The sequence below is a fragment of the Condylura cristata genome, unplaced genomic scaffold (assembly GCF_000260355.1).
Source record: "Condylura cristata isolate star-nosed mole 26May11 unplaced genomic scaffold, ConCri1.0 scaffold00012, whole genome shotgun sequence".
NCBI lineage: Eukaryota > Metazoa > Chordata > Mammalia > Eulipotyphla > Talpidae > Condylura > Condylura cristata.
This window is the reverse complement of record NW_004567113.1, coordinates 10765123-10778594: the sequence shown is the minus strand read 5'-3', so window position 1 is coordinate 10778594 and position 13472 is coordinate 10765123. Positions and strand designations below refer to the sequence as shown.

The 13472-nt window shown below is 38.6% G+C and overlaps 1 protein-coding gene across 4 annotated transcripts in view; it reads left to right on the top strand.

Annotated features, from left to right (window-relative positions):
* The window catches only part of ARHGAP24 (Rho GTPase activating protein 24), a 644333-nt gene that overhangs the window by 619768 nt on the left and 11093 nt on the right, over positions 1–13472 (top strand). For all 4 annotated transcript variants that reach the window (XM_012724157.1, XM_004681145.2, XM_012724156.1 and 1 more), the window contains 2 exons: positions 7217–7349; positions 9903–9976. In XM_012724157.1, coding sequence (XP_012579611.1) covers positions 7217–7349; positions 9903–9976 — 207 coding nt within the window. The remainder of the gene's footprint in view (positions 1–7216; positions 7350–9902; positions 9977–13472) is intronic.

Here is a 13472-nt window from a genome sequence, read left to right as displayed (position 1 = left end):
CACTGATCTGCTGTGAGGGCTTGGACAGGAGTTCCATATGGATCTGTGTTGTTGCTGCTGCTGCCATTATTGTTATTAACAAGAGTAGGTATTTTAATTCCCCATTTACATCAACTTTTGCCACAATGCAGTCACTTTACCTCATCTTTTATGAAGGCTGACATACATTTCTGTGAGACAAAGCTGGTAGACCTGTAGGTAAGTTGGGCAATTAACAATATTGACATTTACTTAATTGACTGTGCATCTTAAAACAAATTTTAATTAGGCAAGGTAACGGATTTCAAATAAAGATAGTAGGCAGAGTTAACTGCAGAAGGTTGCTCATTCTTGTTCAGGAAGCCTTCCTCTGAACCAGGAGATACTTTCGTCTAAGAACACTGTTTATTAACAAGTAGCACCACATCGGGTGGAGGTGGCATCAGTACTCAAGAAAAACAACCTGGCAGAGTGATGAGTGAAGACTGGAAGATTATATGGGAAAGAAAGGAATTCGGGAGATGCAGGAGTGGTGATAGTTTCTCTGTTCTCAGTTCCCTGGCAGGAGCTGGGGTGCAATTGGGGATCAAATGCCAGCCCACAAGACTGTATTTCTGAAAGAGTTGCTCTTCTCTGCAGTATCAATTTAAAACGACCTGCAGGTGTTCTCAGGCACCATGTCATTAGCACCTACGGAATATTTCCATAACTATTAGGCAAGCTAATACCATAGCCCAGAGCAATGTATTTCAGTGACTTTAAGATGGGTTCATATCTTTATTCTTAGCTCAGGTCTGAACACAAGTACATAAAGAAAGATTTTTCAGAAACACTAGCCTTCCCATTCTAGGAGGTAGCACAGTGGCTGGACTCTGGGCTTTTGGGGTGAACTACAAGTGACAAACATGTTGGAGTCTGCCCAGAAGTGATTTTTTTCTTCCAGTTAGTGGAAAAGGCAAAGCCAGAAATGAGAATACTAAGAAAATGCAAGTCTCCATTTCTGCAAAATACATTTAATAAAACCCACAAAAGAGTCATACATTTTTTCAGTTTTAGCCTTGAAGCAAAATGTAATAATCTTTGTTCCTTGAAAAGAAAGAAAATATATATGGTCATTTTTTCCTTCATCATTTCTATAGAACTAAGAATGTGGGTATACGTACTATAATGCTAGAAAGCTAATGTAACCTATCCTTTAGGGAAGATTAAAATAATCATCCCGCTACACATTCCTTACCTTGATTCATAGCTCAAATATTTCTGTCCTGTGAACATTACTGCAGCTTTGGTGCTAAGAAAATTGCTGGCGGTGAAAAATGATTCTGCAACTTTGCATCCTTTACAATTTTTGCATCCTTGGAATTATTCTAACTTTGCAATTCTGCCATCTAGTGTTCAAATGTCTCTAGTGCTGCCACTCAACTTCATTAGAAGCACAATACAGAAGTAACCATCAAACTGCCATATAAACAGTGTGCTTAAGGAGACTGGTGTACTGAATAGTGTGTCACTGAAGCACTAAAACAAGTTTCTTTTAGATATATTACTTTTTATCATTGTCTTATTTACTGCATTTATTTCCTAAGTATTTCATTATTTTATCTAGATATATTGATTACAAATACACATTATACATGTCACACTCAATGTTTTGATTGTTACATGTTATTTTATATTGCCCTTGTAGTGTTCTCTGTAAATTTTGGCACTGACTTTGACGGCAGTATGATTCAAACATGTCATGGATTGGGTTAAGTTAGAGGGGAATCGAATGATGGAAATAATTTATTAGAATCTCTGATTGTACTGCATAATCCACTTCAGGGCATGGTTTTGATACAAATGATGACTATGCCTTCAAGGATCAGGCAGGTGCTTTACTATATAGCAATAAAAATATATAACACATGAAACCAACATAGTTCATGATGTTTGATGTCTTTTTTGGATTTAGTGTGGGGTCCTTTGTTTCACTATGGGAACGGTTTCAGGAGAGCTCCCCTTTCAGCGGCACATGGCGAGTTCCCCAGGCAAGTTTCTCCACCAGACAAAGCTGTCAGTTATATATATTTTTAAGAGCAGGTTTATTAAGGAAAAAGAAGTAAAGGACACTTGCATAGGCACAAGCAGGCAGGAAGAGCTGCCCCAAAAGGGATAGGCTTGCTTAGAGGCCTGCCTTCAGGGTTGCAGGCAGGTGGCCTTAGGAGAGCAGCCCTGCAGAGGAAGGTCAGTGTGGAGGATCCCCAGCATGGGGCAGGTCACAGGCAGGTCAGAGGCTGCTGCCCTGTGGAAGAAGAAAGTGAGTGAAAAGGAGAACCTGCGTAGTCTGGGCCAGGGCAGAGACTGCACTAATACTGACTTGTCGGAGACTCTTTGTCCCGGATCACAGATTATTGGGGGCCAGAACAGGCAGGGTCTCAAGGTGGGAGTGGCATCGGCGAGCAGAGATTCCTAGAAAAGGGGGGAAAAGGGAGAGCGGGCTTGAGGAAGACACGGAATCGGAGTTGGGTGCAAGTCTTCCTGCTCTGGCTTCAGCAGGTTTATTTTATACATTTCAAGCATATGAATTGGGCTGAGAGATCACTATCATCTTTTTTCTAAGAACAGTCTGGGGTCATATTGACCTTTAGTTGATATTATAACATTTTTTAAATCAGTCTATCAAGGCTAAAGCAGGTATATAGGTTTGCAAAATTTAAGACTAATATTATTATATTTAACACAGTAAATATTAACCAAAATAAAGTCCCTTAAACCTTATCTATTACTTAATGGCTTTCATTCTTATTGAGACTTCCTGGGGGTAAAGTAAAGTGAGAGCAGGAAGAGGAAATTTCTTGTAAATCAAATTACAGTAAAGTTCTTTGAAAACTTGTTAAAAAATTTAAGTGAATTTCCTTGAAGTCTAGATGGTAGAAACCTGATTAGCTCTGAATAGGCGAAGTGGGTGAATTTCCATATCTAAAGACTAGATAGAAAGTTTGAGTGGTTATTTAGAAACTGAATAGAAGGCTAAGCGTGATAGCAGAGTGATGAGATTTGGGTTTTCCTCCATCTGGGCAGTAAAAGAGACTTTGCAATAACAGCCAATTGCTTTTATTAATCAGCCAGTTGTTAAATCACTTTTGACTTTAAGAGGAACTTCTCACCCTGGTGCAGTACTTGCTTATCTGAGCCAGGTAGCTCCTTATGAGGCTGAGGCAATCCAATTATAAACTGAAGGTTGCTCAGAATATTTTGATATTACGATTATACAAATAAGGGAGGTCATAACATAAGTTAGCATGGAAAGTCTGATTTTTCAGAGCATTGTCCCTCCATCTGTACCGTCGTGTCTGTCCACAGAGGTTGCATAGCTTGTGTCACTAACTTCTCTTTAGGAAGTCCCTTGGGAGCTTAGGTTTGTTGATTTTGAATAGAATCTGAAAGGGCCAGGAGATCCCATAAGGGGCTCAATGTCCATATCTTTATCTTTCACCTTGGAGTCTGCCATAGACAGCCTACAGCTGTCTGCTACCAGTTTAGACCATAAATTTAGTAATCTAGGCCTTTAGTGCCTGAGGATCTTGGTTTCTATAGCTGGATCAATGGTTATGCTAATCCCTTCTACCCCCAACTCTGTGACTCAGTCTTGTCATTCCTCCTTTGTATTCTTTCCCCAGCAATACTCAAGAGACATTGATTTGCCAGAAAAAAAGTAGTGACTGTTTTACTGATGTTGTTACAGGGCAGGGTGAGGGTCACCACTGAACCCCCAGACCTGTCTGCGCTAAGTAGGTTCTGCCATCTACCACATCAAGATAAGACAAAAGACCTTTAATGGAAAGGAACTTTAATACAGTGTGCAATACAAAAAAGAAAAAGTAATATAGTTTCTAAATCAAACACCCAAAGTTACCCATCCCCTCCGGGGTAAAAGTTCACCCAAAAGGGTTGGCCCAAAGCAAGGCCTGAAAGCCACAGCCTAAAGCACCTTCTGGCTGCAACCCATAGAAAAGGGTGAGATATGGCCAGACAAGTCAGGGAGGAAAAGAGCAAAATCAAAATCAAGATAGATGCTGCCATAGGGAACACCCCCCCACTCCCTCCCGACCCCCAAACCCCCCCAAACACACACAAATGGGTCTCTCACCCACGTCTGTTTCAACCAGTGCTGGACCAAGAAGCAAACACAGTTTCTCCACATGTCTCTCTGTTCCATTTGGCTCCCTCAGGTCACCTTCTGGCTCTCCATCCTGCTTCCTTCTTCCTCAGACTCCTCTTCAGATTCCTACTCTTCTCTGCTCAGCTCCACCCTCCTGGGTGGGGCAGGGAACCTGAAACCTCCCTTTTCCTGGGTACCATCCTGTTACAATATCGTTTTGGAGTTTGTGAGTTTGGAGAGTAGGGTCCTTGGATGTACTCTGGAAAAGGGTTCATCAGTGTTTTCCTTTCAGCGGCACGCGGCGAGTTCCCAGGCGAGTTTTTCCACAAGACAAAGATGTTACTTATTTTAAAGAGCAGGTTTATTAGCAAAAGGGACAGAAATGAAAAGGACACTTGTAAAGACACAAGAGGACAAAAAGAACTGCCCCTTTGTGGGGGTAGCTATGTTTTATCATCTTGTTTTGGTAGGGAGGGGCTCATTTTTGTGAGCCCTCAGTTTGTTACTGATTTTGGTTAACTATGTAAAAATTGAAAGGGGCCTGAGATTGCACAGTAGGCTCAATCTCTGTATCTTTACCTTCAGGTCTGCACCTAGATAGTCCTTGGACTGCAGTCTGACACCCACTTGGTTCTTGTGTTTGTAATCTAGGCATTGCCTAAGGATCTTAGTTTTTATAGCTGGGTCAATGGCTACATTAATCCCTTCTAACCTATATCCTTGGGACTCAGGTTTTGGTACTATAATGCCTCTTTTAGATTTTGTATTCTTTCCTCCATGATTGCTATTAAGATGATTTTATTTTTTATACAAACATTTTTTTTAAGATTTATTTATTTATGCATACAGAACTGGGGTAAAGGCCAGAGGTGCAGGGGCAGTGAGAGGATTCACCAGAGACAGAGTGGGGAGCAGAGCAGGCCGACTGACAAAGTACACTGCTGAAGTGAGCAGTGGGCAGGCCAGGAGAGGTCTGGATCACCTCTGGGGCCAGAAACTGAACTCCTGCTGAAGTGGCTTTAGCTTCCTAGTGCTGTGCTTTAACCTGCCGCACCGCCAGGGGGGGGCCCTCTGCAAATATTTTTAAAGTATTTTTAGATATTACTGAAAACTCTTCGTACTTACTCCAAAGTTTGAAGGGAAAACCTCAGCACTTGCTTTTCTAATTCTGACACTCCTGGTTCTTGAGAAATCTTCCTGCCCCCAAAACATCACCCAGTCCCACTCAGAGCTCAGAGCTCAAGTCTCACTAGCCTCTTATCAGGACCCTTCCTCCACACTGATCTATGTTCGCCTGCCTTGCTTTAATCAGGAATGTTCTCTACTATTCTTGTTTCTTCACACACACTTAAGATCTTGACAGAGAAGGCTTCCTACTGCTAGATTCCTGGGCTTATTATTAGATAGCAATTATTAGATTGCATCCATTTTAGTTTCCCTTATTACTCAGTACACTTTGTAATTATATGTTTATGGAATTATCTGCTTAATATCTCCTGTCCTTACTGCCTATGTTTCCATGAGGCCCATTCAGAGTAGGTATATGAGAAATACCTGTTAACATAAACCTATGAGTCTGAAATTGAGGCCTGAGATGTCATTCATCCCAGTTCATGTGGTTTTGTGAGGTCAGTTCTACTTCCATGACACTCTTGAGGCAAGAGATCACTCAATGAAGCAAGAGAGTCTACTACCTGTCTTCTAACTTGTCATGGCAGACATATCTTCTGTGGGACTTTGCACTTCCTGCAACACAGTCTGAAAGTGGACTGTGTCCTCACAACTTCAGATTCCCTAATCTTGTTCACTGTCACTCAGTCAGTCTTGGTGTGTTACTCACCAACGACCAATCTCTTCTTTCCATGCTCCTGTTCTCCAACCCCAAAAGAAAAAAATATTAACAATAAAAACAAAAAGACCTTCATGTCTTTGCTGTTAGTCTTCTTCATTGATTATCAAAAAGAAGTTAGCAAATGAAATATAAGTTAGTATTTTATTCCATAATTCTGCTGCCACACTGGCATTTAGCAAATTTTGCATGTTACATAAAAGGTGTGTTAAGTTTTCATAGTTTATTTTGTTGCACTTTCCTGAGCATCTTAGATTAAGGAAGACAGTAATCTTGAAAATGAGTCTGCTTAAAATTTTCTACAATGGGGCCCTCCCTGGTGGCACAGCAGGTTAAAGCACAGCACTAAGAAGCTAAAGCCACTTCAGCATGAGTTTGATCCCGACCCCGGAGGTGACTACATGGTGCAGCAGACCTCTCCTGACCCACCTGCTTCTCCCCTCAGCAGTGTACTTCTCAATCTGCCTGTTCTGCTCCTCACTCTGTCTTGGTGAATCCTCTCAGTACACCTGCACCTCTGGCCTGTACCCCAGCTCTGTGTGCATAAGTACATAAATTTTTTTAAAGTGTTTATAAAGAAAAGTTCTATCATGTTATATTAAACTTCAGGTATCTATAATCAATCACCAATGTCTCCTCAAGAATTAGTGTAACTTTTGAGAAATGAAGTTAGGAATCAGTAGTAATTCATTTGACAGTGGACACGTTCCTATAAACATATGTCATATTTATATTTAAGGTTTGCTATATTCTCATTATTTAATTTTATCACACTTTTGTTTGACATCAAATACACACAAAAAAATAATTGATTAAAGTAAATGTTTACAAATCACACTGAAGTTTCCAAAAACCTTTCTAAGCCTTGCTCTTTTCCACATGTAGTAGCATCCAATGGTCATTACAGAAATCATGTTCTTCCTCAAGAGTGAATTGATGGTGGGTCCTCCCTGGTGGCGCAATGGGTTAGGATGCAGCACTGCAAGCTAGCCACAGCCAGACCTTTCTTGTCTCATCGGCTGCTCCCCTCAGCAGTGTACTTTGTTGGTATGCCTTTTCTGCACCTCTGGTCTGTACCCCAGTTCTGTATGCATAAATTAGTACATGTTTAAAAAAAAAGTGCATTGATGGCTTCAGCTGCCAGCTAGTATAGAATTCTGATTCTTAGACAAGTGCTTGATGAAGCAATGGATCTAATGGTATTAATCTCACTCCAAAGATTATCTTCACTTCTATCTCCACAGCAACACTGATGTACACACAGTGGCTTCACTTCTTAAACTGTATCTCCGAGAACTCCCGGAACCTGTTATTCCTTATGCAAAGTATGAAGATTTTTTGTCCTGTGCCAAACTGCTCAGCAAAGAAGAGGCAGCAGTAAGTTGAAGCATTTATTTCCTTTACAAACTTTTGCTTGTGGTCTTTGTCCATGTTCAAAGTCTTTTATTTGCAAATTTCTCTCTGTCTTATCTGTGCACAGCTTTCACTACTTTGTGTATTGAAAGCCCACATATTTAGGTATTCACACATACAGCTTGGGTCCTATGCATCCCCTGCTTCATCAGAAATAAAAATGTCACTATGTCCCTCTAAATGGTTAATGGAGTGCTATTGCCAGCCATGGGTGCTGTATTACTCCTCCCATTCTTCTAGTCACCTCGAACAAATCCTACCTTCTGCCTATTAGTACGTAACTATACAGTCACTCATGTAAAAAGTATGTGATTCGGAGATTTTCATAAATTCTTAGAACTGTACAACTTTCACCAATTTCTAATTTATTACACTTATCACATTTTCATCCTTCCATAACAAACTCCAGACATGCTCTCCCAGCTACGCTTTCCCCAGCTCTTGGTAAATATTAATCTACTTTCTTTATTATAGATTTATCTATTCTGGACATATACACGGAATCTTTTGCTATGTTGCCTTTTGTATATGATTTCTTTCACTTTGATGTGTCACGTATTAATGTTTGTCTCCTTTTACTTATATTCATTCACCAGTTGCAGGACATATGAGCTATTTCCATTGTTTGGCTATTATCAATAATGCTGCTGTGAATATTTTCATGTACAAATTTTTGCGTGGGCATATGTTCTCATTTTTCTTCATTTCATATGTGGGAGGTAGAATTGATGGGCCATATATCACTGTGCTTTGCAAAGAGGATCTAAATTTTAAATTCCTACCGACAATGTATGTCAGTTCCAACTGCTTCTCCTTTATGCCAGCACTAGTTATTCATTTATTCAGTAGAAGGGAACTTTAATACAATTAGTGTGCTATAGGGAGAGAAAGAAGATAGCTTAAAATAACTTCCAATTAAACACCCCACATTACATATCCCCTTGTGAGTACCTGCCCAGCCAGTCATGGTTGGCCCAAAGCAGGATTGCTTAGGCCCAAAGCATGCCACAAGTCTAAGGAACCTTCTAGTGGGGACGCATAAGAAAGCACCAGAAGGGGTAGACAAGTCTAAAAGGAAATGAGCAAAGTGAAAATCCAAGTCATGATAAAAGCTGCCATTGTCAGCCTCCCCACGGATAAGCACAGCTTCTTCATATGTCTCTCTGTTCCATGTGCTTCCTCCATGTCTTCTTCATCTTTCTCCACTTCTTCTGCTTCTTCTATCTCTTTTTAAAATTCAAAATCATTCTAATGTAAGTAAAATGATATTTCATCAAGGCTTGTGTTGCCTGTCTCTGGTGGCTCATGATATGAAACATCTTTTCATGTACTTGTTGGTTATTATTGTATTTTCTTTAGAGAAACAGCTATTCACATCATTTAATTTAAATTGGTTTATTTGTCTTGTTTTTGTTGAGTTGGAAGACTTTTTTATATAATTTTGAATAAAGGTCCTTATCATAAATATGATTTACAAATATTTTCTCCCATTCTATGGATTATCTATTTGTTTTTTGAAGCTCAATAGTTTTAATTTTGGTGAAGTCCAATCTTTCCATTTTTCTTTTTTTCACTTCTAGATTTAGTGTAATATCGAAGAAGACTTTGTTTAACCCAAGGCCATCAAAGTACGATCCTATATACTTTTTGATCAATTTTATAACTTTAGTACTTATCATTTTAATTTTTGTTTGTTGTCTGAGGAGAAATTCAAGTTCATTCTGTATGTGTGAATCATACTGTTGTCTCATCCCCAATTGTTGAAATTATTATTCTTCCCCCATTGGATTTTTTTGGCTCTCAGGTCAAAATTTCTAGTTATTTTTGTAAATGAACTTTTATTCCATCTGTAATAGAACATTGTGACTGCTTTTGTGTTATGGTAAAATTATTGAATAGTATAAATATAGACATATATCTCATAGAAGTTTAAAATATTTCCTACCTGGCTTTTCAAGGAGAACAGATTTCATTTTCTATTATGTTTTATGAGACTATTTGCATTCTAGATTAAATGCTTTAAGAAGAATCAAGGCAATCAATCTATTTATAGAATTTCCAGTAAGGTCAGGTTTTCTAATCTTTTGCTCATTCCAAAACAGTGCATCTGAAACATAACCTGTTTTGAGACACTTTTTGTTGGTGGATGTGTGTTTGGGTTTTAGACATACTAGAAATAAGAAGTATCCTCACATGTCAAAGCTACTTTTTGTCCCAAATAACTTTATTATATATGAAGCTATCTTCCCTGTTTGGTTAATTGTGAATTAATGTTAAAAATGTTAAAAGATCTTCATTTCACTTAAGTATTAAAGAGACACTTAAATGTTATAAGAGACATTAAAAATGCTTTCACATCTTTGAAAATATTTCCAAACTGTTCTCTGTGATGGTGAGAAGTTTTCAGGACAGGATCTTGACTGATAATATGTGAAAGAAATTTTAAAAATAAATGACCATTGTCATTCCAAAGCCAACAGTTAGAAAGATAATATTTATTCTCTTCTTTATACTCAGGGTGTTAAGGAATTAGCAAAGCAAGTGAAGAGTTTGCCAGTGGTCAATTATAACCTCCTCAAGTATATTTGCAGGTAAGAATTGTCCTAAAGACAAAACAAGAATATATTTAACTGAACACTAACATATTTGACAATGAATGAAATTGCTTAATTGCTCTAAGCTGCAGTGTTGGCCTCTGTAAAGTTAAAAGGCTTGACAAAATGAGCTCAAAGGTTTCTTTGATTATGAAAAGTGCTTCACCGTATAATTTTGTTTTGCAATTTCTCTTTCCACTATATATTATAGTATCTAGCCTTGAACTTCCCAAGTTTTTTGTACATATCTTTTTTGTGCTTTTATTTAAGAAGAATACCCACCTGGGTTTGGAAGACCAACTTGGGAGCTTAGACTACCTATGTGCCTTTATGAAATTTTCTTAATTTACCTGCGACTAAGGGTCCCAAAAAATAAAAGAACAGTAAAATCATACATTTCATAGTCGCTTAAAAAATTAAATTATAGGCCCTCCCTGGTGGCGCAACAGGTTAGGACACACACTGCAAGCTGGCTCCAGCCACAACAGTGTGAGTTCGATCCCTGGCCGGGAGGTGACCCACATGGTGTGGCAGACCTCTCCTGACCCACCCACTGCTGCCCTCAGCAGTGTACTCCTACACTTCTGGCCTGTGCCCCAGTTCTGTATGCATAAATAAATACATTTTTCGAAAAAATTAAAGTATATTTTTATATGACTAATACGTAGTAAATGTTCAATAAATACCATTTTCTTTTCATTGTTCTCACACCTAAGACTCATTGAAATAGATATTTGTATTTTAATTCTGTAAAAATAGCAATTGTACCTCTCTATCAATAACCATGTCAATGTAAGGCCTGCAAGGTCTGTGCCATGCCTGTGCCCATGTTTAAGAAAGCAAATATGTGAATGGAAACATATTACATAAATCAAAGAAACATAAAATCTAAATAAAGAGATTGGTGATTGGCACTAGTGTTGGATGTCTTAAATGATTCTTCCCAATCCATTTTAAAGCAAAATTTAAATTTTTAATTTAGTGCAATGCATTATTTATGTTTGTTTGTTTGTTTTTATGGGTCATGATTAAATAAATATTCAGCAGTCTAGGAACTATGGCATTTCAGGCTAATGCCAGCCACTGAAGTTATTGTCAACACTAAGGGGAATTCTAAAACCTTTTTCTGATTATAGTTATGTTTAAAAGACAAATAAAAGGGAAGGGTGGTGGTAAGAACAAAGAGGGGAAAAAACACAATGGACTATGGGTGATTTGGTGGGGCACTCTGGTGGCAATACTTGATGGGTGCGTCTGAATATTTCTTCAGTTAAAATAAATTCATTAAAGTAAAAAATAATTAAATGAGTAATTTTTCAAAGAACCAAAAAAGATTTTTAGTTTCAGAATTAAAACAGAAAGAATTTCACGGGCAGTATAGGCTTATCGATGTGTTAGACTTCCATTCCAAGATTTTAAATCAGTCAAGTTATTGTAGTAGACGATAAAAAGATTGCAATCTCCTGAAGTACAAGGAGTCTCGTTTGAGAACCATATTCTAGTCTGTCTCCACAAGGGCAAAACTGAATTTTCTCGAAACATTCAGAAGACTTTTAGGGCCCTCCCTGGTTGCGCAGTGGGTTAAAACACAGCACTGCAAGCTGGCCGCAGCTGCTTCATTGCGAGTTTGATCCCCAGCCAGGGAGGAGACCCACATGGCACAGCAGACCTCTCCTGACCTGCCCGCTGCTCCCCTCAGCAGTGTACTTCACTGATTTACTATTCTGCCCCCCACTCTGTCTCTGGTGAAGCCTCTCACCATCCCTGCACCTCTGGCCTGTACCCCAGTTTTGTATGCATAAATAAATAAATAATTAAAAAAGGAAAAGACTTTTAATTTTAGCAATTTCAGAATAAAAAGTAATCATTTGACTTTTGACCCTGCTGTTCCATTTAAATGAAGACTGCATACTAGTAGAGAGCACGTGGGTGTGGACACCTTGCTATTAACTGAGGTAACATGATACGATTCCAAACATTTTTCTTTTTTTTTAATTGAGTTAAAAGTCATTTACTTCATTATTTGTGTTTTAAAGGTATAGGGCCTCTGCCAAGTACAAACACCTATTTTTAGGTTTTTTAAAAGATTTATTTATTTATGCATGCAGAATGGAGTACAGGCCAGAGGTGCAGGGACTATGAGAGGATTCACCAGAGACAGAGTAGGGAGCAAAACAGGCAGATTGATGAAGTACACTGCTGAGGGGAGCAGTGAGTGAGACAGGAAAGGTCTGCTGCTCCATGTGGGGTACTTCCAGGACTGGGGATCGAAATCACACTGAAGCAGCTGCTGGTAGTTTGAAGTGCTGAGTCCTAACCTATTGTGCCACCAGGACATTCTGAGCCCTATATTTAATGTCAAGATATAGTCATTGAGAACACAGATTTTAGCATTTAATCATATGAATTCAAATCTCAAACTACCACTTATTAGTTCTGTGTCCTTAGAAAAGATCCTTAACCTCTCTGGTACCTCATGTGTCTCTTTTACAAAGTAGAGATAAAAATAAAATTTACCTCACAGAGACACTTTGCTATTTTAATACACTGGCACAATGACTGGTACAGAATATAGTATTTTAAATAGCACAAAAGAAGTTATTTTTCCTTATTTCTTCTTTGCCTCATCAGTAGAATTAATAAGCCATGAAATTGCAGAAGCTCTCAGAGAAATGAACATGAGGTGGGGAGTAAAAAGCCTGAAAGACTACAAAAACAATCCCTTTTACTAAAATCACTTGAGGAAGGCCTGTTTCATGCCTCTTATTCTTTAGCACCTAATAAGTTAAAACAATTTTTTTTGTGTTTGCAATTTTTCATATCAGTAGAGCTGAGGTTTTAATTTAAACCATATTTGCCTGTATTTTTTTTTAAAGATTTATTTATTTATGCTTACAGAACCAGGCCAGAGGTGAGGTGTGGTGGGCGAGAGGATTCACCAGAGACAGAGTGGGGAGCAGAACAGGCAGATTAACAAAGTACACTGCTGAGGGGAGCAGTAGGAGGGTCAGGAGAGGTCTGCTGTGCCATGTGGGTCAGCAACCTGGCCAGTGATGGAACTCATGCTGCAGTGGCTTCAGAGAGCTTCATAATGTGGTGCTTTAACCTGTTGCACCACCAGGGAGAGCCCTGCCTGTATTTTTAACATACTATAAATTTGAAGTTTACAAATTGCTCCATGAAGAAGGTTAATTGCTTCCTCTCTGAAATAAAGGGATTGTATCAAATGATCTAATTTATAGTTCTTGATTTAAATGTGCTTATAACTTTAATACGTAGGGATGTAAGGAAATCCATATTTTATTGTTTTTTTTAAATTGAGGTAACATTGGTTTAAGACAGTGTATATGACTAAGAATTATGGGTTCACACCTTTTCAGGTAGATATTACCATAGCCAAAGTGCCCATAATCCTACACTATTATTTTTGAACCTCAAGTTCATAGTAGCATTTTCCAAATACATTTGATCCTATGACTGATAGAGGAAACAA